The sequence below is a fragment of the Papio anubis genome, chromosome 20 (genome assembly GCF_008728515.1).
Source record: "Papio anubis isolate 15944 chromosome 20, Panubis1.0, whole genome shotgun sequence".
NCBI classification, from domain to species: Eukaryota; Metazoa; Chordata; class Mammalia; order Primates; family Cercopithecidae; genus Papio; species Papio anubis.
This window is the reverse complement of record NC_044995.1, coordinates 41,635,731-41,659,113: the sequence shown is the minus strand read 5'-3', so window position 1 is coordinate 41,659,113 and position 23,383 is coordinate 41,635,731. Positions and strand designations below refer to the sequence as shown.

Below are 23,383 nucleotides of genomic sequence, written 5' to 3'. Positions count from 1 at the left end.
CGGGGTTGGCAAAACCAGAACTCTTCTATGTTGCTGGAGGAAGTCTCAAATGGTATGGCCACTTTGGAAAATGATTTGGCAACATTTGCTAAAGCCATGTCTACTGCTGACCAGGACCCTCCAATCCCATGCCTGGAATGAGTGTATATATCTACCAATTGACACGAACAAGAAATGTTCATAGTAGTTTACTCACAGTAGCCAAAAGCTGAAGACCGCATGATCAATAGTAGAACAGATAGTTACTTATTCACATGGAATATTATACACAGGGGTCATCAACTTTCTTTTGTAAAGGCAGGGTCTTGTTCTCACACCCAGGCTGGTATGCAGGGGTGCGATCGTAGCTCACCGCAGCCTCAACCTCCAGGCTCAAGCAATCCTCCCGCCTCAGGCTCCCAAGTAGTAGCTGAGACTACAGGTATGCACCACCACACCCAGCTATTTTTTTTTTGGTAATCTCAAAGTGTTGAGATTACAGAAATGAGCCACTGCACCCAGCAAAAAATAGAAATCAAAATTTAAGTTAGCTGGGCATGGTGGCACATGCCTGTGGTCTCAGTTACTCGGGAAGCTGAGGTGGGAGGAATGCTTGAGCCCTGGAGATAAAGGCTGCGGTGAGCTATGATTATGCCACTGTACTCCAGCCTGGGCAACACAGCAAGACCCTATCTCAGAAAAAAACAAACAAACAAATGTGAATTTCAAAAACATTACATTGCACGAAAGAAACCAGTCATAGGAGAGTACATACTGTGCAATTCTGTTTATAGAAATTACCAAGGCACTTATCTTCATTTTTCTCACCCACTTCAAACTTAGGCTTCCTTCCTTCTTTCCAGGCCACTTACACCCTGCCTTCCTCCCTCAACTCTTCCCAGCCCCCTTCAGCCTGCCATTGTCCATGACAGCCACAAGCCCTAGAGAAAAAAAAATGCCAGTCACAGGCCAGAGACTTGCCCACCTCCTGGAGAATGATGTGAAAACACACAGTGTCCGCTCCTGAACTGCAAAGAAAGTTTCCCTCTCTACCCCGTGGTGAGCAGGAATAAAAGCTAGGCCTGCCCTGGCCTTAAATTAAGCCAGAGGGATGTCACATGAGGAGACCCCTTTCTGGAGGGAAAAAAAAAAAAAAAACCACCAATTAAGCACAGCTGATTCTCCAGAAGCAATTGGCAAGTTGGGGATCATTAGTTGGTGCAGAGGTAATTGCGATCTTTGCTACTAAAGTAATGAGCCGGGTGCAGTGGCTCACGCCTGTAATCTCAGCACTTTGGGAGGCGAAGGCGGGCGGATCACGAGGCAGGTGAATCACTTGAAGCCAGGAGTTTGAGACCAGCATGGCTACATGATGAAACCCCGTCTCTACTAAAAATACAAAAAAAATAGCTGGACGTGGTGGTGGGCACCTGTAATCGCAGCTCCTGGGGAGGCAGAGGCTGGAGAATCGCTTGAACCTGAGAGGCGGAGGTTGCAGTGAGCCGAGATCGCACCACTGCACTCTAGCCTGGGACACAGAGTGAGACTCCATCTCAAAAAAAAAAAAAAAAAAGGTAACGTACTTATTTAACAGATGAGGCTAGCTGACAGTTGTCATGTGCCATCCCCAAAGTCTACTTGGGTTGTTGAGTGTTGGATGTGAGATTCAAATCTGCTTTTCCTAACTTGATAGTATGCACTTTTAACAGCTATGCCACCACAATTGCCGACAAAAATGAATCACATCCGACCCACTTCATTTTCCTTTTTTTGGACAGACCTGACTATTCCTGGATGAGACATTCAAGGAAGGGTGGTGGCATTGGTTTCTTTGAATGTCTTATCTGAGAATAGTTAAATCTGTCCAATAAAAGGGGGAAGATGGCAGTATCGGGTGTCCAAATTTTGGGCAAGTATGTCAGCTTTGTAGACAAATGGGAAAAAATGGCTAGATATGAGGATGGAGAGATGGTTTAGAAAGTGTTTGTAGGCGTGGTGGCTTATGCCTGTAATCCCAGCACTTTGGGAGGCCGAGCCGGGCGGGTCACGAGGTCAGGAGATCGAGACTATCCTGGCTAACATGGTGAAATCCCGTCTCTACTAAAAAAAATACAAAAAATTAGCCGGGCATGGTGGTGGGCGCCTGTAGTCCCAGCTACTCGGGAGGCTGAGGCAGGAGAATGGCGTGACCCCGGGAGGCGGAGCTTGCAGTGAGCTGAGATCGCGCCACTGCACTCCAGCCTGGGCGACAGAGCGAGACTCCTTCTCAACAAAAAAAAAAAAAAAAAGAAAAGAAACTGTTTGTAGGTTTTTGTTTGTTTGTTTGTTTGTTTTTAGAGAGGCAGTCTCACTCTGTTGCCCAGGCTGGAGTGCAGTGGTGCAATCATAGCTCACTGCATCCTCCAGCTCCTGGGTTCAAGTGATCCTCCTGCTTCGCCTTCCTGAGTAGCTGGGACTATAGGTGCATGCTACCATGCCCAACTAATTTTTAAGATTTTTTTATAGAGCTGGGGGTGTCTCACTGTGTTGCCCAGGCTAGTCTTGAATTCCTGGCCTCAAGCGATCTTCCCGCCTGAGCATCCTAGAGTGCTGGAATTACAGACGTGGGCCACACCACGCCCAGCCAGAAACCCTTTGAAGACTGCTAATGAAACAACACTTCCAGGCAATGGTTATCCATGGGTGATCAAACCTTTAGGGAAACGCCAGATGGGGAATTTACAAAGGCAGGGTCAGGCGGATGGCATCCGAACCCCTGGATCATTCTTAGCTATCAGTGAAAAGCGGAAAGACAGGCCAGGCACAGTGACTCATGCCTGTAATCCTAGCACTTTGGGAGGCTGAGGCAGGAGGATCGCTTGAGCCCAGGAGTTCCAGACCAGCCTGGGCAACATAGTGGGACCTTGGTTCTACAGAAAGGTTTTTTGGTTTTTGTTTTGTTTTGCTTTTAAGATGGGGGTCTCACTCTGTCACCCAGGCTGGAGTGCAGGGGTGCAATCTCTGCTCACTGCAGCCTCCACCTCCTGGGCTCAAGCAATCCTCCCCACTCAGCCTCCCAAGCAGCTAGGACTACAGGCGCATGCCACCATGCCCAGCATGCCCAGCTTTTTTTTTTTTTTTTTTTTTTGGTAGACACAGGGTTTCACCATGTTGCCCAGACTGGCCTCCAACCTCTGTGCTCAAGCTATTTGCCCACCTCAGCCACCCAAAGTGTTGGGATTACAGGAGTGAGCCACCACGCCCTGCCCAAAAAAGGTATTGCAACATTTTTTTAAAAAGTGTTGCTACATTTTAGAGATAAAAAATGGAGTATGTACAAATGAAATTATTTGAGGTCTCAGATTTGCTACAAAATATCCGGTGAGGCTGGCTGGGTGTGGTGGCTGACACCCATAATCCCATAATTTGGGGAGGCCAAGGTAGGTGGATTACTTGAGCCCAAGAATTGGAGACCAGCCTAGGCAACATGGCGAAACCAACCCTTCTTTACAAAAATTAGCCAGACATGGCGGCTTGCACCTGTAGCCCCAGCTACTTGAGAGGCTGAGGCAGGAGGATTGCTTGGGCCTGGGAGGTCGAGGCTGTAGTGAGCTGTGATCACACCACTGCACCCTAGCCTGGGTGACAGAGTGAGACACTGTCTCAAAAACAAAACAAAACAAAACAAAACAAACATTGAATAATAATTGATTCAGGCAAGAATGAATCCTGAAAGAGTGAAAGTCTGATGAATAACAGGATATTTATAGAATCTCAAAGTACCTCCCCACAAGAAACTTAATAATTACAAATCGGAAAGCAGTAACTTTGTAGCAGAGATACCTGGCAGATACCACTTAACCAAGTGGTCAAAATTAACATCACCAGTAATGGGACCAATTGATGTCAGGCTGGGGTCTTCCTGCCAAAAAGGCACAACCTGAATCTAATCATAAGGAAACGGCAGACAAACCCAAGTTGAAAGCCATTCTGCCTAATAACTGACCTACACTTTGTTAAAACGTCAAGGTCACAAAAGACAAAAAGGCTCAGAAATTGATCTCAGTGAAAGAAACTAAAAAGACAACTGGAAACAACAAGTGATCTGGGATTTTCTTTTGCTATAAAGGTCAGCGATGTGACAATGGGGAAATCTAATTAGGTTTGCAGATTTCCTGCTTTTGATCATTTTACTGAGGTTATGTTAGAGAATGCCTTGTTTTGGCCAGGTGCAGTGGCTCACGCCTGTAATCCCAGTAGTTTGAGAGGCTGAGGCAGGCGGATCCCCTGAGGTCAGGAGTTCGAGATCACTCTAGCCAAATGGTGAAACCCTGTCTCTACTAGAAATACAAAATTGTGGCGTGTGCCTATGATCCCAGCTACTTGGGAGGCTGAGTCAGGAGAATCACCTGAACCCAGGAGGTGGAGGTTGCAGTGAGCTGAGATCTGCCATTGCACTCCAACCCAGGCGACAGTGTGAGACTCCATCTCAAAAAAAAAAAGAAAGAAAGAAAGAAAAATTGTTGAGATAGTAATCAAAAATCAAAACAGCTCAGTTGCTCAGAGGCTGCAGAAACTAGAAATATGAAACCTAGAATTGTGCTGTCCAGTATTATAGCTAATGATTTCTGTTAATTAAAATTCAGTAATATGTAAAATTCAGTCCCTGCCTGCCTCACAGTAGTCCTATTTGTAATGCTTATGACAGTGCTGCTCCGAATTATGGAGCCAAGAATGCTTCTTAGAATATGGTGCAAGGGCCAGGCACAGTGACTCACACCTGTAATCCCAGCACTTTGGGAAGCCAAGGTGGGAGAATGGCTTGAGCCCAGGAGTTTGAGTCTAGCTTAGGGAATACAGCAAAAGCCCATGTCTACAAATAAAAAATTTAAAAAGTAGCCAAGCTTGGTGGCAAGTGCCTACAGTCCTAGCTTCTCGGGAGGCTGAGGCAAGAGAATCACTTGAGCCTGGAACGTTGAGGCTGCAGTGAGCCGAGATGGCACCACTGCACTCCAGCCTGGGTGACAGAGTAAGACCCTGTCTCCAAAACAACAACAAAACAGAATATAGTGCAAGGCCTACTTTTTATTTTATTTTATTTTATTTTTTGAGATGGAGTTTCGCTCTTGTTGCCCAGGCTGGAGTGCAATGACGGGATCTCAGCTCACCGCAACCTTTTCTGTATTTTTTTTTTTTTTTTGTATTTTGTATTTTATATTTTGTACTTTTGTATTTTTAGTAGAGACAGGGTTTCTCCATGTCAGTCAGGCTGGTCTCGAACTCCCGACCTCAGGTGATCCACCCGCCACGGCTTCCTAAAGTGCTGGGATTACAGGCGTGAGCCACTGTGCCCGGCCAAGGACTACATATTTTTAAATTACCAGGGGTTCCTGGTAAAAAAAACCCCACACATTTCTAGGTTCATTCCAGACCTGTTTTGTCAGAATCTCTGACCACAGAGGTTGAGAATTTGCATTTAAGCAGGTTCTTCCAGGTCATTCCTTTGTTGGTCCCTGTTAGGTAATAGCCTCCCTGAGGAAAAAAGGAGGTGAAAGTCATCTTGTGTTTCCTGCTGGAAGGACCACTTTAATTTGGGCCCCAAGATTTGAGAGCTATCAACAAACAGGATCCTCAGATCCGGATATTGAGGAGGATCAGATGTGACCATGGGCCGGGCGCGGTGGCTCATGCCTGTAATCCCAGCACTTTGGGAGGCTGAGGCGGGTTTATCATGAGGTCAGGAGTTCAAGACCAGCCTGGCCAACATGGTGAAACCCTGTCTCTACTAAAAATACAAAAAAAAAAAAAAAATAGCCAGGCGTGGTTGCGGGCGCCTGCAATCCCAGCTACTTGAGAGGCTGAGACAAGGAGAATCTCTTGAACCTGGGAGGCAGAGGTTGCAGTGAGCCGAGATCGGGCTATTGCACTCCAGCCTGGGCAACAGTGCAAGACTCCATCTCACTGGGTGTGAGTGTGCACCCAGTGTACTGAGTGTGGTGGTGCACACCTGTAATCCCAGCTACTCGGAAGGCTGACGTGGGAGAAGCGCTTGAACCTGGGAGGCAGAGGTTGCAGTGAGCCAAGACCGCGCCACTGTACTCCAGCCTGGGCGACAAGAGCGAAACTCTGCCTCAAAAAAAAAAAAAAAAAAATTAGCTAGGCGTGGTGGCACATGCCTGTAATCGCTGCTACTAGAGAAGCTGAGGCAGGAGAGACTCTTGAACCTGGGAGGTGGAGGTTGCAGTGAGCTGAGATTGCGCCACTGCACTCCAGCCTGGGCAACAGAGTGAGACTCCATCTCCAAAAATAAATACATACATAATTTTTTTTGAGACGGAGTTTCGCTCTTGTTGCCCTAGCTGGAGTGCAATGGTGCAATCTCCAGCTCACCACAATCTCCGCCTCCTGGGTTCAAGCGATTCTCCTGCCTAAGCCTCCTGAGTAGCTAGGATTACAGGCATGTGCCAGCTAATTTTGTATTTTTAGTAAAGATGGGGTTTCTCCATGTTGGTCAGTGTGGTCTCGAACTCCCAACCTCAGGTGATTTGCCCACCTCAGCCTCCCAAAGTGCTGGGATTACAGGCATGAGCCACCATGCCAGGCTGAAAAATTTTTTTAAAAGATGTGATTGTGGGCCAGGCGCCGTGGCTCACGTCTATAATCCCATCACTTTGGGAGGCCGAGGCAGGCGGATCATGAAGTCAGGAGATCGAGACCATCCTGGCTAACATGGTGAAACCCCGTCTCTACTAAAAATACAAAAAATTAGCCAGGCATGGTGGTGGGCACCTGTAGTCCCAGCTACTCGGGAGGCTGAGGCAGGAGAATGGCGTGAACCCAGGAGGCGGAGCTTGCAGTGAGCCGAGATCGCGCCACTGCACTCCAGCCTGGGCGACAGAGCCAGACTCTGTCTCAAAAACAAACAATCAAAAAGATATGATTGTGGTGTTCAATCACTGCCTGAGTTCCAATCCTGGCCCCTTGACTCCCATGCTACTTGACCTTGGGTGAATTACTTAACCTCTCTGTGCCTCAGTTTCTGTATCTGTCAAAAAGCCATTAATAGCACCTACTCTATAGGATTATTGTGAGGATTCCAGAAGTTTGCAGATGTCAAATGATTCTAACAGTGCCCAGCACACGAGCACACGTTAGACTTTATTTTTTGAGACAGGGTCTCACTCTGTTGCCCAGGCTGGAGTGCAGTGGCATGCCCATAGCTCACTGCAGCCTCAGTCGCCTGGGCTCAAAGAATCCTCCCACCTCCGCCTCCAGAGTGGCCAGGACTATAGACACATACCACCACACCAGGGTATATATGTATGTATTTACTTATTTTCACAGATGGGGTCTCACTATGTTGCCCAGACTCATCTCAAACTCCTGGCCCCAAGTGAGCCTCCTGCCTTGGCCTTCCAAAGGGCTGGGATTACAGGCATGAGTCATCATGCCTGGCCCTATTTTATTTCCTTCTCTTTTTTTTTTTTTTCTTTTGAGACGGAGTCTGGTTCTGTCGCCCAGGCTGGAGTGCAGTGTCACAATCTCAGCTCACTGCAAGCTCCGCCTCCCAGGTTCACCCCATTCTCCTGCCTCAGCCTCCTGAGCAGCTGGGACTACAGGCGCCTGCCACCACGCCCAGCTAATTTTTTGTATTTTTAGTAGAGACGGGGTTTCACAGTGTTAGCCAGGACGGTCTCAATCTCCTGGTCTGGTGATCCGCCTGCCTCGGCCTCCCAAAGTGCTGGGATTACAGGCATGAGCCACAGCGCCCGCCTATTTCTTTTTCTTTTCTTTTTTTTTTTTTTTTGAGACGGAGTTTCACTTTTGTTGCCTAGGCTGGACTGGAGTGCAATGGTGTGATCTTGGCTCACTGCATCTTCCACCTCCCGGGTTCAAGCAATTCTCCTGCCTCAGCCTCCCAAGTAGCTGGGATTACAGGCACCCACCACCACGCCTGGCTAATTTTGTATTTTTAGTAGAGATGGGGTTTCGCCATGCGGCCAGACTGATTTCAAACTCCTCACCTCAGGTGATCCGCTCACCTCAGCATTCCAAAGTGCTGGGATTATGGGCATGAGCTACAGCACCTGGCACTATTTTCTTTTCTTTTTTTCCTTTGTTTTTTGTTTGTTTGTTTGTTTTGTTTTCATTTGTTTTTGTGGTCTAAAATAAACTCTTTTAATTGCACATTTGTGTCTTGGGTTATCTGTGGGGTGAGAAACCTCCTCCTCACTTCCAATCCCAGCTATCCAGGTACAATCTGGTGTTGTGGTCCGGCTGTGGGCGAGGGGTAGAGGTGGGTGCAGGGCTGGCCCCCGAGTCTGCACCGACATCTTCAGGGCAGGGAGCTCAGACCATGGTTGTACTTGCACTGCTTCGAGGCCTCAGTGAAGCCCTCACACATGGACAGGTCATTCTCAGTGGTCGGACAGTCCAGGAACTGCCTGATCTTGTAGGCGCAGGGCCCCATCTGCAGGGGCTGTGGGGCAGCACGGGTGGGGGTCTGGCTGGCCTGTCGGCTGCAGCTGCGCTGCGGCTTCCCCAAGGCCTGGTGGCGGTGGTGAGACCTGGGCAATATTAGTCAGAGATGGTGACAGCGGCAGCAGTTCTGTCCAGGGGACAAATGCCACCTTTTTTTTGGGGGGGGTGGGGGATGGAGTTTCGCTCCTGTTGCCCAGGCTGGAGTGCAAAGGCACGATCTTGGCTCACTGCAACCTCCACCTCCCGGGTTCAAGCAATTCTCCAGCCTCAGCCTCCAGGCTAGCTGTGATTACAGGCGCCCACCACCACACCCAGCTAAGTTTTTTTTTTGAGACAGAGTCTCACTCTGTTGCCCAGGCTGGAGTGCAGTGGCATGATCTTGGCTCACTGCAACCTCTGCCTCCCAGGTTCAAGCAATTCTCCTGCCTCAGCCTCCCAAGTAGCTGGGACTACAGGCGCGTGCCACCACGCCCGGCTAATTTTTGTATTTTTAGTACAGACAGGGTTTCACCATGTTGGCCAGGCTGGTCTTGAACTCCTGACTTCATGATCTACCCGCCTTGACCTCCCAAAGTGCTGGAATTATAGGCATAATCCCAAAATTAGGCACATGGCCTAATTTTGTATTTTTGGTAGAGAGAGGGTTTCACCATGCTGGCCAGGCTGGTTTCAAACTCTTGACCTTGGCTGGGCACAGTGGCTCACGCCCGTAATCCCAGCACTTTGGGAGGCCAAGGTGAGTGGATCACTTGAGACCGGGAGTTTGACACCAGACTGACCAACATGGTGAAAACCCCGTCTCTACTCCAAATACAAAAATTAGCCAGACTTGGTGGCACCTGCCTGTAATGCCAGCTACTTGGGAGGCTGAGGCAGGAGAATCTCTTGAACTCAGGAGGTGGAGGTTGCGGTGAGTAGATTGCACTTCAGCCTGGGTGACAGAACAAGACTCTGTCTCAAACAAACAAACAAACAAACAAAAAACTCCTGACCTCAGGTGATCCGCCCGCCTCGGCCTCCCAAAGTGCTGGGATTACAGGCATGAGTCACCATGCCTGTAATTTTTTTTAGTTCTTTTCTTTTCTTTTTGTTAGACGGGGTTTCACTTTTGTTGCCCAGGCTGGAGTGCAAAGGCGTGATCTCGGCTCACTGCAAACTCCAGCACCCAGGTTTAAGCAATTCTCCAGCCTCAGCCTCTGGAGTCGCTGGGATTACAGATGCCCACTACCACACCTGGCTAATTTTGTATTTTTAGTAGAGATGAGGTTTCACCATGCTGGCCAGGCTGGTTTCAAACTCCTGACCTCAGGTGATCCGCTCGCCTCGGCCTCCCAAAATGCTGGAATTACAGGCATGAGCCACCGCGTCTGGCCCTATTTTATTTTCTTCCTAGCACTTAACACTCACTGACATGACCATCATTTGCTTTTGCTTTATTTATTCAACAAGCATTTATTGAGGACCTACTGTGTGTAGGCATTCCAGGCAGAGGGAACAGCAGGTGCAAAGGCCCTGGGGTGGGAACATGCTAAATAGTGTTTAAGATGTTACAGATAGCCAGGCGTGGTGACTCATGCCTGTAATCCCAGCACTTTGGAAGGCTGAGGTGGGCGGAGCACTGAGCCCAGGAGTTTGAGACCAACCTGTGCAACATGGTAAAACCCTGTCTCTACAAACAATACAAAAAAGTAGGCCAGTGTGTTGGCACATATGTGTAGTTCCACCTACTTGGGAGATTGAGGTGGGAGGATGGCTTGAGCCCAGGAGGTCAAGGCTGCAGTGAGCTGTGATTACGCCACTGAACTCCAGCCTGAGTGACAGAGCCAGACCCTGCATCAAAAAAAAAAAAAAAAGATGCTAGAGAGCTATAAATAGCCAGGCAAGGAGGTTCACACCTGTAATCTCAGCACTTTGGGAGGTTGAGGCGGGGAGATCTCTTAAGCCCAGGAATTCAAGACCAGCCTGGGCAACACGGCAGAACCATGTCTCTACAAAAGAAGAAAATTAGCAGGCTTATAATGCCAGCTACTAGGAAGCCTGAGGTGGAAGGATCATCTGAGCCCATGAGCCCATGAGGTTGAGGCTGCAGTGAGCTGTGATTGCACCGCTGCACTCAAGCCTGGGTAACAGAGTGAGACCTTCTCTCAAAAAAAAACAAAACGCTGGAGATACATTAGTAAATAAGGCAGGTACAGTCCTATATTCATGGTGCTTGTATTTTAATGGGGGTAGACACAGATAAATTGATATATATTGGGTTGGTGCTAAAGTCATTGCAGTTTTTGCCATTAAAAGTCATTGCATAGGCTGGGTGCAGTGGCTCAAGCCTGTAATCCCAGCACTTTGGGAGGCTGAGACGGTGGATCACGAGGTCAGGAGATCGAGACCATCCTGGCTAACACGGTGAAACCCCGTCTCTACTAAAAAATACAAAAAAGTAGCCAGGCGAGGTGGCGGGTGGCCTGTAGTCCCAGCTACTCGGGAGGCTGAGGCAGGAGAATGGCGAAACCCGGGAGGCAGAGCGCCAGTGAGCTGAGATCCGGCCACTGCACTCTAGCCTGGATGACAGAGCGAGACTCCCATCTCAAAAAAAAAAAGTCATTGCAGGTCGGGCGCGGTGGCTTATGCCTGTAATCCCAACACTTTGAGAGGCCGAGGCGGGTGGATCACGAGGTCAGGAGATCGGTGACCATCCTGGCTAACACGGTAAACCCCGCTCTGCTAAAAACTACAAAAAAAATCAAAGGGACATGCTGGTGGGCATCTGTAGTCCCAGCTACTCGAGGCTGGGAGGCAGAGAATGGCGCGAACCCAGGGAGGCGGAGTTTGCAGTGAGCCGATATCGTGCCACTGCACTCCAGCCTGGACGACAGAGCGAGACTCCGTCTCAAAAAAAAAAAAAAAAGTCAATGTGGCTTTTGCCATTAAAAGAAATGGCAAAAGTCATTGCGATTTTTGCCATTAAAGGTAATGGCAAAAACTGCAATGACTTTTGCACCAACTTAATCATATACTGATAAGCAAGTGAGGAGGAAGGAGGTGGCCAGGGAGGGCCTCTCTGAGGAGGTGGCATTTGAACAGAGTCCTGAAGGGGGAGATAGAGAACCCTGTGGGTACCTGGGGAAAATCTACTGGCTCCAGCCTGGTCTGTGCCTTTTTCCCCCACCCCACCCCCCATCCCATCTAGGGTTCAGGTTTCCAAACAGAGGTTGTTGTCTCAACTGCTAGAGAAGGGGAATTCCGATGGGGGTTGCAGGCCCTCGGCCTCTGTGGTCTGCCTTCTCTCTCACTGGCTGTCCTAGTCTTAGAGCTGGTGTTGCCGTGTGGGGCTCCAGCTGGGGGATCTAGGGTCCCCCATCTGTTCATGCCTGAAATCCCAGCACTTTGGGAGGCCAAGGTGGAGGCAGGAGGATCACTGGAGTCCAGGATTTCCAGACCAGCCTGGGCAACATAGGGAGACCCCCCCTCTACAAAAAAAATAAATAAATAAAAATTCAAAAATTAGCCGGGCACGGTGGTGCATGTCTGTGGTCCCAGCTACTTGGAAGGCTGAAGTGAACCATGGTGGCACCAACCGCACTACAGCCTAGGCAACAGAGCAAGACCTTGTCTCAAAAACAAAAACAAAACCAAAAACTCTAGATCTGTCTTCGAAGGAGTCACTGAGCCGGCTGCCTGCAGACAAAAGAGGAGGATGTCACCAGTGAGCCCACTGAGGGACCCACTCCAGGCTGCATCCTGTCTTGGCTTCTCCTGGTTCTTGATGAACTTCGTGACTCCTCCTTCCATGGCAAAGAGGGGGCTGAGTGGCCTCTCTCTCTCTCTCTCTTTTTGTTCTGCTCTGTCCCCCAGGCTGGAGTGCAGTGCCGTGATCTCAGCTCACTGCAACCTCCACCTCCCCGGTTCAAGCAATTCTCTTGCCTCAGCCTCCCGAGTAGCTGGGACTACAGGCACCCACCACCACACCCAGCTAATTTTTGTATTTTTTGCAGATCCGGGGTTTCACCATGTTGGCCAGGCTGGTCTCAAACTCCTGATCTCAAGTGATCTGCCCACCTCAGCCTCCCAAAGTGCTGGAATTATAGGAGTGAGCCACTGCACTCAGCTGAGTGGCCTCTCTCTAGCCCAGTGGTGGATCCAGTGTGGTCTGGAGTCAGCCTGCTTGGGTTCAAACTCAGACAGGCGCTACCCCAACTAGTGCTGTGTGACTCTGAGCAGTTTGCTTGATCTCTCTGAACTCACACCTCCATGAGAGTTTATAGTAACTTCTACCTCCTGAGCAGTCAAGTCTTTACACCTGGAAAGTGCTCGGTGGAGATCAGCCATTACTTTTGGGAACACCGAGTCTAAGGGTGGGTATCTGGGTTCTTTGTACCCTCCTCAAACCATCTCTCCAGCTCCCCGGGAGGCACATACAACTGGGAGGATGTAAGAGCCTCCCACCACCCGCCAGGCTGTCTCTTTCAGGGAAAGCAGGGAGATCCCAGGCCTAGTTAATCCCCGGGAGGGGCAGGAGAGTTGCCCCTGAGAAAGATCCCGGTTGACCTCTGTTTTCTCCTGGCTCAGGCCAGGTTAAGGGTGTCAGGGGCACAGAATGGGAAGGTTGGCAAAGGATGAGTTACTCAGGCAGCAGCCCCCCTCCCGTTCCATCCAGCCCAGCCATGGGGCACTCCTGGGGGAAAGTGCTCCCTGAAAAGACACACCAACCACCAGAAAGAGAAACTGAACCGTTTATTAGCCTAGGTCTGGGTTTCAGGCATTGCGGGGGCATGTCTGGGGAGCTCTATGAGAGGAAACAAGCCCCTGACTGGCTCCTTGCCCCCCAAAGACCCGCTCCCCCAGGCTTCGCATTCACAAGAAATTACTCTGAGGCATGAGGTTTCCTTCCCCAAGGTGAGCTGCACCCCAGCTCTCCAGTGGGGGGAGGGGCCAGCAATTCCAAAGGGGTCTGGGCAGGACCAGAGCTCCCTGACTTTGGCAGCTTCAACACAGACATGAGAAGACAGGACAGCATTCATTCTGGGGAAATGTAATGGGGAGAGGGGGGTCACAGACATCACGCCTATGCGCGCACCCACACACACACACACACACACATAAATATACGTTTGTACCGTAACATCCCTTCCATTATCCACAGGTTTTTGTGAAATCCTTCTGGGGCAGGTTAGGGGAGAGTGTCCCTAGGAAATGTCCCTAGCCACTGCCACTCCCATGCTCCATTCAATATAAGTTGAAAGATGAAGGCTGGGCACAGTGGCTCATACCTGTAATCCCAGCACTTTGGGAGGCCAAGGCGGGCAGATCACTTGAGGTCAGGAGTTTGAAACCAGCCTGGCCAACATAGTGAAACCCTGTCTCTACTAAAAATACAAAAATTAGCCAGGCGTGATGGCAGGTGCCTATAGTCCCAGCTACTCGGGAGGCTAAAGCAGGAGAATTGCTTGAACCCGGGAGGTGGAGGTGGCAGCGAATGGAGATTGAACCACTGCCCCACTCCGGCCTGGGTGACAGAGTAGACTCCATCTGAAAAACAAAACAAAACAAAAATCTTGAAACCATGTCAAAACAAAAAAAATCTTGGGCCGGGCGCGGTGGCTCAAGCCTGTAATCCCAGCACTTTGGGAGGCCGAGACGGGCGGATCACGAGGTCAGGAGATCGAGACCATCCCGGCCTACACGGTGAAACCCCGTCTCTACTAAAAAATACAAAAAACTAGCCAGGCGAGGTGGCAGGCGCCTGTAGTCCCAGCTACTCGGGAGGCTGAGGCAGGAGAATGGCATGAACCCAGGAGGCGGAGCTTGCAGTGAGCTGAGATCCGGTCACTGCACTCCAGCCTGGGCAACAGAGTGAGACTCCATCTCAAAAAAAAAAAAAAAAAAAAAAAAAAAATCTTGAAAGAAGACACAGCAGGGTTCAGGCTCAAGGCTTCTCTCTGCCTTGCTCGGGAGACCTGGTACTTTAGCTGGGGCTGCAGGTGTGGACCCAAAAATAGCCTGGGGGTGGCTGTTTTTGAAAGGAGGGTGTCTGTGCAAACATCGCCCCCAGAATTTTCTCAAGTTGCGCCCTACCCCACATCAAGAGTCCCAAAGCCCTCCCCAGCCACCCACACTGGTTTTTCCCACTTGTGCCCCAAATAGTGCAATTGACCAATGAGGTCTGAGAATGAGGAATGGACCTCAGTCGCCATCCCCTCCCCACCTCCAGCCGTGGTTTCCGGGCCTCAGAGAGAAGAGGAGAAGTCATCAAGTGGCAGCTGATAAAATTTGGGGAAGCTGTGGATTTGGGCTCTGGAGGGTCAGAGAGGAGGCCTCTAGCTCCTCGGGACAGTGGTTCCGAAGTGGCACGAAGTTGCCCAGAGAAAGTGGCAGGAGGAATACATTCGAAAAGGAGAAATCGGTGCAGGAATAGGGGCCAGAAGAAAATGCAGAAATTCTTTGTACCGCTAGGTGCAGTGGCTCACACCTGTAATCCCACACTTCGGAAGGCCAAGGCGGGTGGATCATGAGGTCAGGAGTTCGAGACCAGCCTGGCCCACATGGTGAAACCCCGTCTCTACTAAAAATACAAAAAAAAAAAAAAATTAACCGGGCGTGGTGGTAGGCACCTGTAATCCCAGCTACTCAGGAGGCTCAGGCAGGAGAGTCACTTGAACCCCGGAGGTGGAGGTTGCAGTGAGCTGAGACTGTACCACTGCACTCCAGCCTGGGCAACAGAGCGAGACTTCACCTCAAAAAAAAAAAAAAAAAAAAAAGGGCCCGGACGGGGGGCCCCCCCCCTGAAACCCCAGCACTTTGGGAGGCCAAGGCGGGCGGATCATGAGGTCAGGAGATCGAGACCATCCTGGCTAACACGGTGAAACCCTGTTTCTACTAAAAGTACAAAAAATTAGCCAGGTGTGGTGGTGGGCACCTGTAGTCCCAGCTACTCGGAAGGCTGAGGCAGGAGAATGGCGTGAACCCGGGAGGCAGAGCTTGCAGTGAGCCGAGATCATGCCGCTGCACTCCAGCCCGGGAAACAGTGCAAGGCTCCGTCTCAAAAAAAAAAAAAAAAAAATCCTTTGTACCAGGTAGTAAAGCGCTCCTGCCCTGAAGTCCCCTTAAATGCTGCCTGCCCTCACCCTGGCTCTTCACAGGTCCCCTGCCCTGGACTCCCCAGGATCCAGTTCTAAAGGGGTCACACCAGTCACCGGACTGGCCCTCAGGACCCCACTGCAACACTGCTATGTGACTAGTCACTGCCTTATCTGGCCTTTCCAGGTGTGAAATATTTGCAACATCACCCAGGTCTGTGGGGCAGGGGCATCTGGCTCGGCAGCCCCACGTCTCTGTCTGGGGTCACCCAGTGGCCTCTCCATGAACCCCTCTGCCTTGGCCTGGTTGTTGGTCCACCCCCACCTCAGACCACCGTGTTGCCCTCCAGAAACGTGGGCGACGTGGGCATGTGCATGCCCCTCTCCAGGGAGCTGGAGCTGCGGAGTGGCAGGAGGTGGTGGCCCGGGGTCCCGTCCCGCCTCCGTCCTTGCACCCCCACCCCCGGCCGCCAGCACTGCAGCGGCCGAAGCACCTCCCGACGCAGGTCCCGGCTGCGCCACGTGTAGATGACAGGGTTGAGCAGCGAATTCAGGGTGGCGAAGGCGAAAAAGTAGTGGGCTTTGTAGAGGATTGGGCAGGAGTGGACGGGACAGGCATAGTCCAGAAGGAGGATGCTGAAGGCGGGCAGCCAGCAGACGATAAAGACACCTAGCACGATGGTGACCGTCTTGAGCAGGGCTAGGGTCTGCGGGCCAGCCACGTCAGCGTGGCTTGAGCGGACCACGCAGTAGATGCGCACATACAGCGCCACGATGGCCAACAGGATGATGGAGAAGATGGTCACCACGCACAGCACATAATGCTTCGCGTAGAGAGGCAGGACAGTGGAGCAGGCCTCAAGGTGGCCCAGGCAGTTCCAGCCAAGGATGGGCAGGCCACCGAGGACCAGAGAGATGAGCCACGAGGCCCCGATGAGCAGGAGCATGCGGCAGCTCTTGTCGCTGCCGTACAGCTTGACCTTGGCAATGGCCACGTGGCGCTCGATGGCAATGGCCAGGAGGCTGAAGACAGAGGCGGAGAGTGTGATGAAGGCAGAGCCCTCCCGGGCAAACCACTGCACGGGCGTCAGCCTCAGCGTGACAGAGCCAGAGAGCAAGGTATTGGCTACGAAGGCCACGCCTGCCAGCAGATCAGAGGCAGCCAGGTTACCCAGAAACAGGTACATTGCCGAGTGGAACTTGCTGTTTCGAGCCACTGCAATGAGTACCAGAAGGTTTTCCACCACGATGGCGCAACAGAGGATGACGATGAAGGCCGAGGCCACCTGGCGGGAGGTCGTCTCCTGCGTTTCCAGCGTCTCTTTGGTATAATTATAGTGTTCCTGGACCTTGTTGGGGTTCAGGTACTCCGAGTACAAGCTGCCCATGGTGGGGCTCAGAGGCCTGCTGGGGCCATGGGGCTGTCAGAACTGCAGAGAAGACAAACAGACAACAGGTCAGAGCTATGGGTGCTACCTGGGCTCTGGCCTCGGATGCGCTGAGATTCAATTTCTTGCTCTGTTACTCTTCGAGGAAGGGCCACATGAATTCAGAATCATCATCATCCCCGTTTACAGACAGGAAACCCAGAGAGGTTAATTCACTTTCCTAAAGTCTCAAATTTAACCAGCGGCAGGGCCAGAGAGGCTGGCTCTGTGGCCTCTTATAAGCCCTAGGCTACACTCTTTCTTATTTATTTTATTTATCTATATTTTAAAGACAAGGTCTTGCTCTGCCTCAGGCTGGAGTGCAGTGGCGTAATCATAACTCCCTGCAGCCTTGAACTCCTGGGCTCAAGTGATCCCCCCACCTCAGCCCCCTACCTCAGCTTTAGCTACAAGCACATGCCACCATGCCTGGCTAATTTTTTTTTTTGAGACAGAGTCTCGCTCTGTTGCCCAGGCTGGAGTGCTGTGGCGCACTTGGCTCACTGCAACCTCCTCCTCCTGGGTTCAAGTGATTCTCCTGCCTCAGCTTCCTAAGTAGCTGGGATTACAGGCACCTACCGCCACACCCAGCTAATTTTTTTTATTTTTAATAGAAACGGGATTTCACCTGTTGGCCAGGATGGTCTCGAATTTTTGACCTCGTGATCCACCTGCCTCGGCCTCTCAAAGTGCTGGGATTACCAGTGTGAGCCACCGGGCCCGGCCGCCTGGCTAATTTTTTTTTTTTCTTTTGTAGAGATTGGGTCTCACTGTGTTGTCCAGGCTGGTCCCGAACTCCTGGCCTCAAGCAATTCTCCTTGGCCTCTCAAAGCAATGAGATTACAGGCATGAACCAAGACATCTTGCCTATTTTAATTTTCATTATTATTTTCTAGAGATACGGTCTTGCTCTGCCACCCAGGCTGGAGTGCAGTGGCATGATCATAGCTCACAGTCGACTCAACTCCTGGGCTCAAGTGATCCTCCTACTTCAGCCTCCTGAGTAGCTACACGCTTTCAAAGGGACAGAAGCTCCCCCAAATAGCATGAAAAATATAATGTGGACTTCCAGAAACCTTGTCCACCTGCCCAGAGAGCAAGCCCTAGGCAGGGCCTGGAGGGTTTGTCTCTTCTCTGGAACACACAGGCGCCTTCGGCCTCATGCTGACCTGGGTCAGGGAGAATCTCACCACTGATAGCTCCATGCCCTGCTCATTCATTACCACGCACTAACGCTGGATTTCAGGCTGGGTCTAAGTCTTAAGGCCACGGGTGTTCCCATGATAAGGTCTTGGGGAGACACCAGGGCGGCCCTGAGGTTCAAACATCCCAGAGGTCATACCATTTTCAAGGACACAGACTTTGGAGACAATCCAGAGTTTGCTCCCATTCCACCTCTGAAACACTGGGCAAGTTCCTAGACGCTGTCTCAGCCTGAACCTCCTTATCCGTGCAATGGAGAGAAGAAAGCCCACTTCATGGGGGTGATGGGAAAATCCTTTTAAATGACACATGAGGCACGTTAACTCATAGTAAGCACTCAACAAATACCGCCGAATGTTACTAGCTCCCCTCTTTCCTCCAATCCTTTGGAAAGGGAAGGGATGTAAGCCAACCAGATGAGATCTCCAACAGCCTGTTCTCATCAGCACCATCTAGCTCTGCCCTGGGACAGAAGGTCCTGCGGGGATGGGCAGGGCGCTGGCACCCCCTCCCCAGCCAGGATGAAATCCAGATGTGAGGCCCCTGGAACAAACAGGGTGGAGTCCTCACTCTGCAGTCACATCCGGTGTGAGGAAGGCGGGATGTGGGGGGAGTCAGGATGGGAGAGACCCCATCTGGGAGGTCCTGGCTGGGAGGATGGGGCAGCTTTGCTGAAGTCATGTGAGTGGTGGAGGGGTGTGCAGCCCTGCCGGGAGGGGGTAAGGCATTTGTTCCATGAAAGCCTGAGTCACCCCCCCACCCCCTCCCATCCCTCCACCTCAACCCCTCCCATCCCCCCCCACCGCCACCCACCAAGGAAAACTGAGCCGTGGGGGGAGGGGGCGGAACCACCACCCACCAAAGAAAACTGAGCCGTGGGGGGAGGGGGTGGGGAGAGGCGCTCTTGGGCAGAGAGGATGAGAGGCAGACACCACGGCCTTCCCCCTGCTTGGGCGTAGGGTTAGGCGGGTGTCAGAGGAGCCAGTGCAGTGTATGCCTTTTATGAAGGGAGAGGAAGTTCCAGCTCGTAGCCAAACGGGAGGAAGCGGGGAGAGTAAGGGGAGTCCTCCCCAGGTCCCTAGAAACACGTCTGGCAAAGACTGTGTGTACCATTCCAGAAAAGTCTGGTTAGGCCAGTTCTCCTGAGCCCAGGAGTGATGGAGGCTTCCGGAGTCACCCAGCCATCTCAGTTCCTGGCCACCCCCTCCAAGGGGCATCCTGACCCCTGGCTGGACAGAGGCAGCTGCTCCCCCAGGGCGGAGGGACATCCGTCCTAGTTTGGGAACAGACAAGGGCTTGTGCACGTCCCCGGGGACTGCTGCCCCTCCCAGATAGCCACACAGAGGCCCCTTGTTCCTTTGCTGGACGGAGCCCCAGGCATCTTGATGCCCTCTGCACACTGCAGCCAGTCCCAGGCAGGCTTGGGCCCAGGCTGCGGCGGGATCACACACAGCTGACGGGCCGGCAACAGCCCATGCCCTGATTGGCTCATTTTCAATCCAAGGGCACTGAGCGATTTGCCTATTGGCCCGCGCTTTCCATCTTCAGCCTCTGATTGGTCCAGTTGGGGGCGCTCTATGGCCAGCCCTACTGATGGGGTCCTTTACAGGAGACGGGAGCTCAGGCTTTCCAAGGATAGAGTTAATGCTATGTGGACGTCCCTAGGGGGAGTTTGAACTGCAGCCTGACCGCTGGGTCACCCTGACCAGACGCCCCCAGGCTGCCCTGGCCTGCTGGGCCCCTCCTGGGGTTCATAAGTGAGAATCAAGGTCCCTTTCCAGGCCTGGGAAGAAGACTGTGCAGTGCAGCCACCCCCTCTGCTGCTCGCCAAGAGATTTACTGTGGCTTCCTGGAGAAATAAGAATATATTCAGGACGGGCGTGGTGGCTCATTCCTGTAATCCCAGCACTCTGGGAAGCCAAGGCGGGCCTATCACCTGAGGTCATGAGTTCGAGACCAGCCTGACCAACATGGTGAAACTCCCCACTCTATTCAAAATACAAAAAAAAAAAAAATTAGCCGGGCGTGGTGGTGTGCGCCTGTAATCCCAGCTACTCGGGGGACTGAAGCAGGAAAACCACGCGAACCTGGGAGACAGAGGTTGCAGTGAGCCGAGATCGCAGCCACTGTACTCCAGCCTGGGTGACAGAGCGAGACTCTGTCTCAAAACAAAACAAAACGAAATGAAATGAAATGTGTTCAGCCCTTGCTTCCCAGGGACTCACCAAACAATCTTTCTTCTTCCCTGAGAGGAAGACTGGGGGCGCTGCGCTCTCACCTTCTGAAGCCTGGGGAGGTTAAGGCGTTCACAGAGGGAGAGGCAGCTCTCCTAGAGAAGGGGAAACTGAGGCCCATATTTTATCCAAGCCTCACTTTAACCACTAGGACTTTACTGAGGCAAGCACTTAGGTGGTTGACACGTCCCAGAAAGAGGAAGCAGGGCACTGAGGTTGGAGCTGGCGGAAGAGTCACCCCCTACCCCTAGGTGGACTGTGGCCTAGCCTGTGTCCCCTCCCTGTGTTAGGTTACCAGGTTTTGAGAAGGACACAGAGCCTGTCTCCTAGTCACCTTCACCAAGTCCTTCCTGACTCCCTCTCAGAAGCTCAGAAAGAGGCCACTGGGCTCACATAGAATGTCCAGGCCTGAAATGGAACAGGAGGGACAAGTGATGGGGTTTGGAAGGAAGGGAAGAGAGATAGACTCAGACGACTGTTTGGCTGGAGATTAGGAGAGGGGAAGGATGGAGGAAGCCTCAGTGGCTTCTAAGCTCCTCTCCACCCACTCCCAGTTCCAGAGAGGCAGGCCCTGTGGTTACAGTTCCCCCTGGTCACCCATGGAGCCCATGGTAGCCACCCTACTTTTTGGTTTCCCTGTGGTTGTCAGGACCCCCTACCCTGCCATTCTCTACCAAGCAGCCAGGGGGAGCTTTTAAACTCATAACTCCATGTCATTCCCCAACTCCAAATCCTCCCATGGCTCCCTATAGCCCAAGTAGCATGGCCCCTGCCCACAAAGCCTCCTCCCATTCTCCCCCAGGGCCATTCCACTCCAACCACACTAAGCCTCCTCCATGCTACCCCCACCCCTACCTGCAAGCCTTTGCCCCTGCTGTTCTTTTTGGGGCACACTTTCCCTCAATTTTTTTTGAGACAGACAGTCAGTCTGCTGCCCAGGTTGGAGTGCAGTGGTGTGATCTCAGCTCACCGCAACCTCTGCCTCCTGAATTCAAGCAATCCTTCTGCCTCAGCCTCCTGAGTAGCTGGGGTTATAGGCACCCATCACCACACCCAGCTAATTTTTGTATTTTTAGTAGAGATGGGGTTTCACCATGTTGGCCAGGCTGGTCTGGAACTTCTGACTTCAGGTGATTCACCTGCCAAAGCCTCCGAAACTGCTGGGATTACAGGCGTGAGCCACCACGTCTGGCCTTTCCCCAAATCTTCGAATGACTGTCTCTCCATCTTTCTGGTTTCTATTTAAAGGTCATTTCCTCACAGGGGACTCCCCTGACCTCTAGTCTACAATAGCAGCTGTCTCCAAGCCTTTTCTAATCACAGAATCTTGTTTTATTATCTGCGCAGCGCTTGCCACTATGGGAAACTATCATGATATTTATCCTTTTCTGTCTGGCTTCCACCTAGACAGTCAATGGGTAAGGCCAGGGAGCAAGTCAGCTATCAGCCCCTACAGGGATACCTGGCACAAAGAAAACACTCAGAAAACGTGTGGAATGGGCAAATGAATGAATGAATGAATGAATGAACCAACGAACAAAGGAGACCCTAGTGGGTTCCCAAGGGTGGAATCTCCTAATTTCAGCCCAGACCCAAACAACAACGAAGGAGCCTGGAGACACCTCTGGTCCCCGGGCAGCGCCCCCACCGCCCACCATCAACCAGGCAAAGCCCAGCGTGTCTCCATGGAGATGGCAGCAGGACCCGCCCCCGCGCTGACCCGCACTCTCGGCTTCCTTATCTGGCCTAGGAATGCGCGGTATCCACACTCGCTTGCGCTGGAGCCACGCCTCCTCTCCCCCCCACCGCTACGAGACCACCCCAACGTCTCCAAGCGGGACTGGAAGGACTCCTCTCCGTCCCGCCAGGGGTCCCGCCTCGAGATTCTGGGAAGACTGGGGGTGGGGGACCAGATCGTAGCAGCAGCTGCACCGCGATTCCGCGCCTGCCCGAGTCGCCCCACGCGGGAGACCGTGGGCTCAGCGCGTGGCGCCCGGAGCATCTAACAAGGACAGAGACAGAGGGGGTGGAAATCCCCGGGTGAGTCAACCCGTGCCGGGGAAGGGGGCGAGTTCCGACGCTCAGCCCGGCCAGGGGCCACGCGGGGTCCGCGCCACGCGCGCCTTCACCCACGACCCATCCCTGAGCCGGAGTTGAAAGAGGAGGCGCCTAAGCCACGCAGTCACTTTTTCTTTCCTTCCAAAACAAAGCCACGCCCCCTCGGGGGAACCGGAGGAGCAAACAACTTGGGGAAACCGAGGCAGACAGCCCGACATGCGACCGCCCTCCCCGTGGGTGCCGCCCCTTGGCTTGGAGGCTCCACGGCGCGCACATCCTTTTGCCCTCGCTCAGCAGGAGTCAGCCAGGAGGGGTGCTGCACCCCTCCCCCAAACACACTCCCCAAGACCCTGGTCCCCGGGCACAGCGTCCAGCCTCCCAAAGACTCCAGTCGAAAGCGCTCGGATTCCGCCTTCTCCCCGGCGCCAACTTCCTGCCGCTGAGAAAGGCGGGGAGCACAGTCTGGGGGTTCGCGGCCGAGGCAGTGGGGGCCGCCTGGACTCTTGGAGAGGGCGCACGGTGACCACCCGCTCCGTGCAGCAGGAACCCAGGCGGCGCGTGCGCGCCCCAGCCTCCCGATCGGGGCCCCCTAGCTCGGATCCCGAGACCTCAGGGGACCAGGGCCCGCCCTTTCTGCTTCCTTGTCTTCACGCGCGCTCACCTGGCTAGGCCGGCCCGGCTCCCGGCCCTGGCCGGAGGGGCCTTGGCGTCTGCGTCCCCAGGGCGGCCGCGGCTGGGGCTGGGGTTGCCCGCCGGGCTCGGCTACGTCCCGGGGCTGGGACGAGGGACAGTGGGGGGGCGGGGTGAGCCGCCACCGCCTCTGCCCCCCGCTCGCCCCGCCCTCCTCTCCTCCCCTTTCCGGCGGCGGCTGCAATGAATTCCAGATGTGGCCTGCCGGCTGGCCGGGACGCACGCGGGGGCAGACAGGAGCTGCACGGAGGGCCCCTTT

The 23,383-nt window shown here is 52.7% G+C and overlaps 1 protein-coding gene across 1 annotated transcript; it reads right to left on the bottom strand.

The window, feature by feature from the left end:
• Window positions 1-15,687: 15,687 nt before the first annotated feature.
• On the bottom strand, window positions 15,688-23,255 carry S1PR2 (sphingosine-1-phosphate receptor 2). Its single transcript, XM_003914861.5, has 2 exons — window positions 23,096-23,255; window positions 15,688-16,942 (listed from the first exon to the last, which is right to left on the bottom strand). The coding sequence occupies exon 2, from the start codon at window positions 16,898-16,900 to the stop codon at window positions 15,839-15,841; it is 1,062 nt and encodes a 353-aa protein (XP_003914910.1). The 5' UTR covers window positions 16,901-16,942; window positions 23,096-23,255; the 3' UTR covers window positions 15,688-15,838.
• Between the last annotated feature and the right edge of the window lie 128 nt (window positions 23,256-23,383).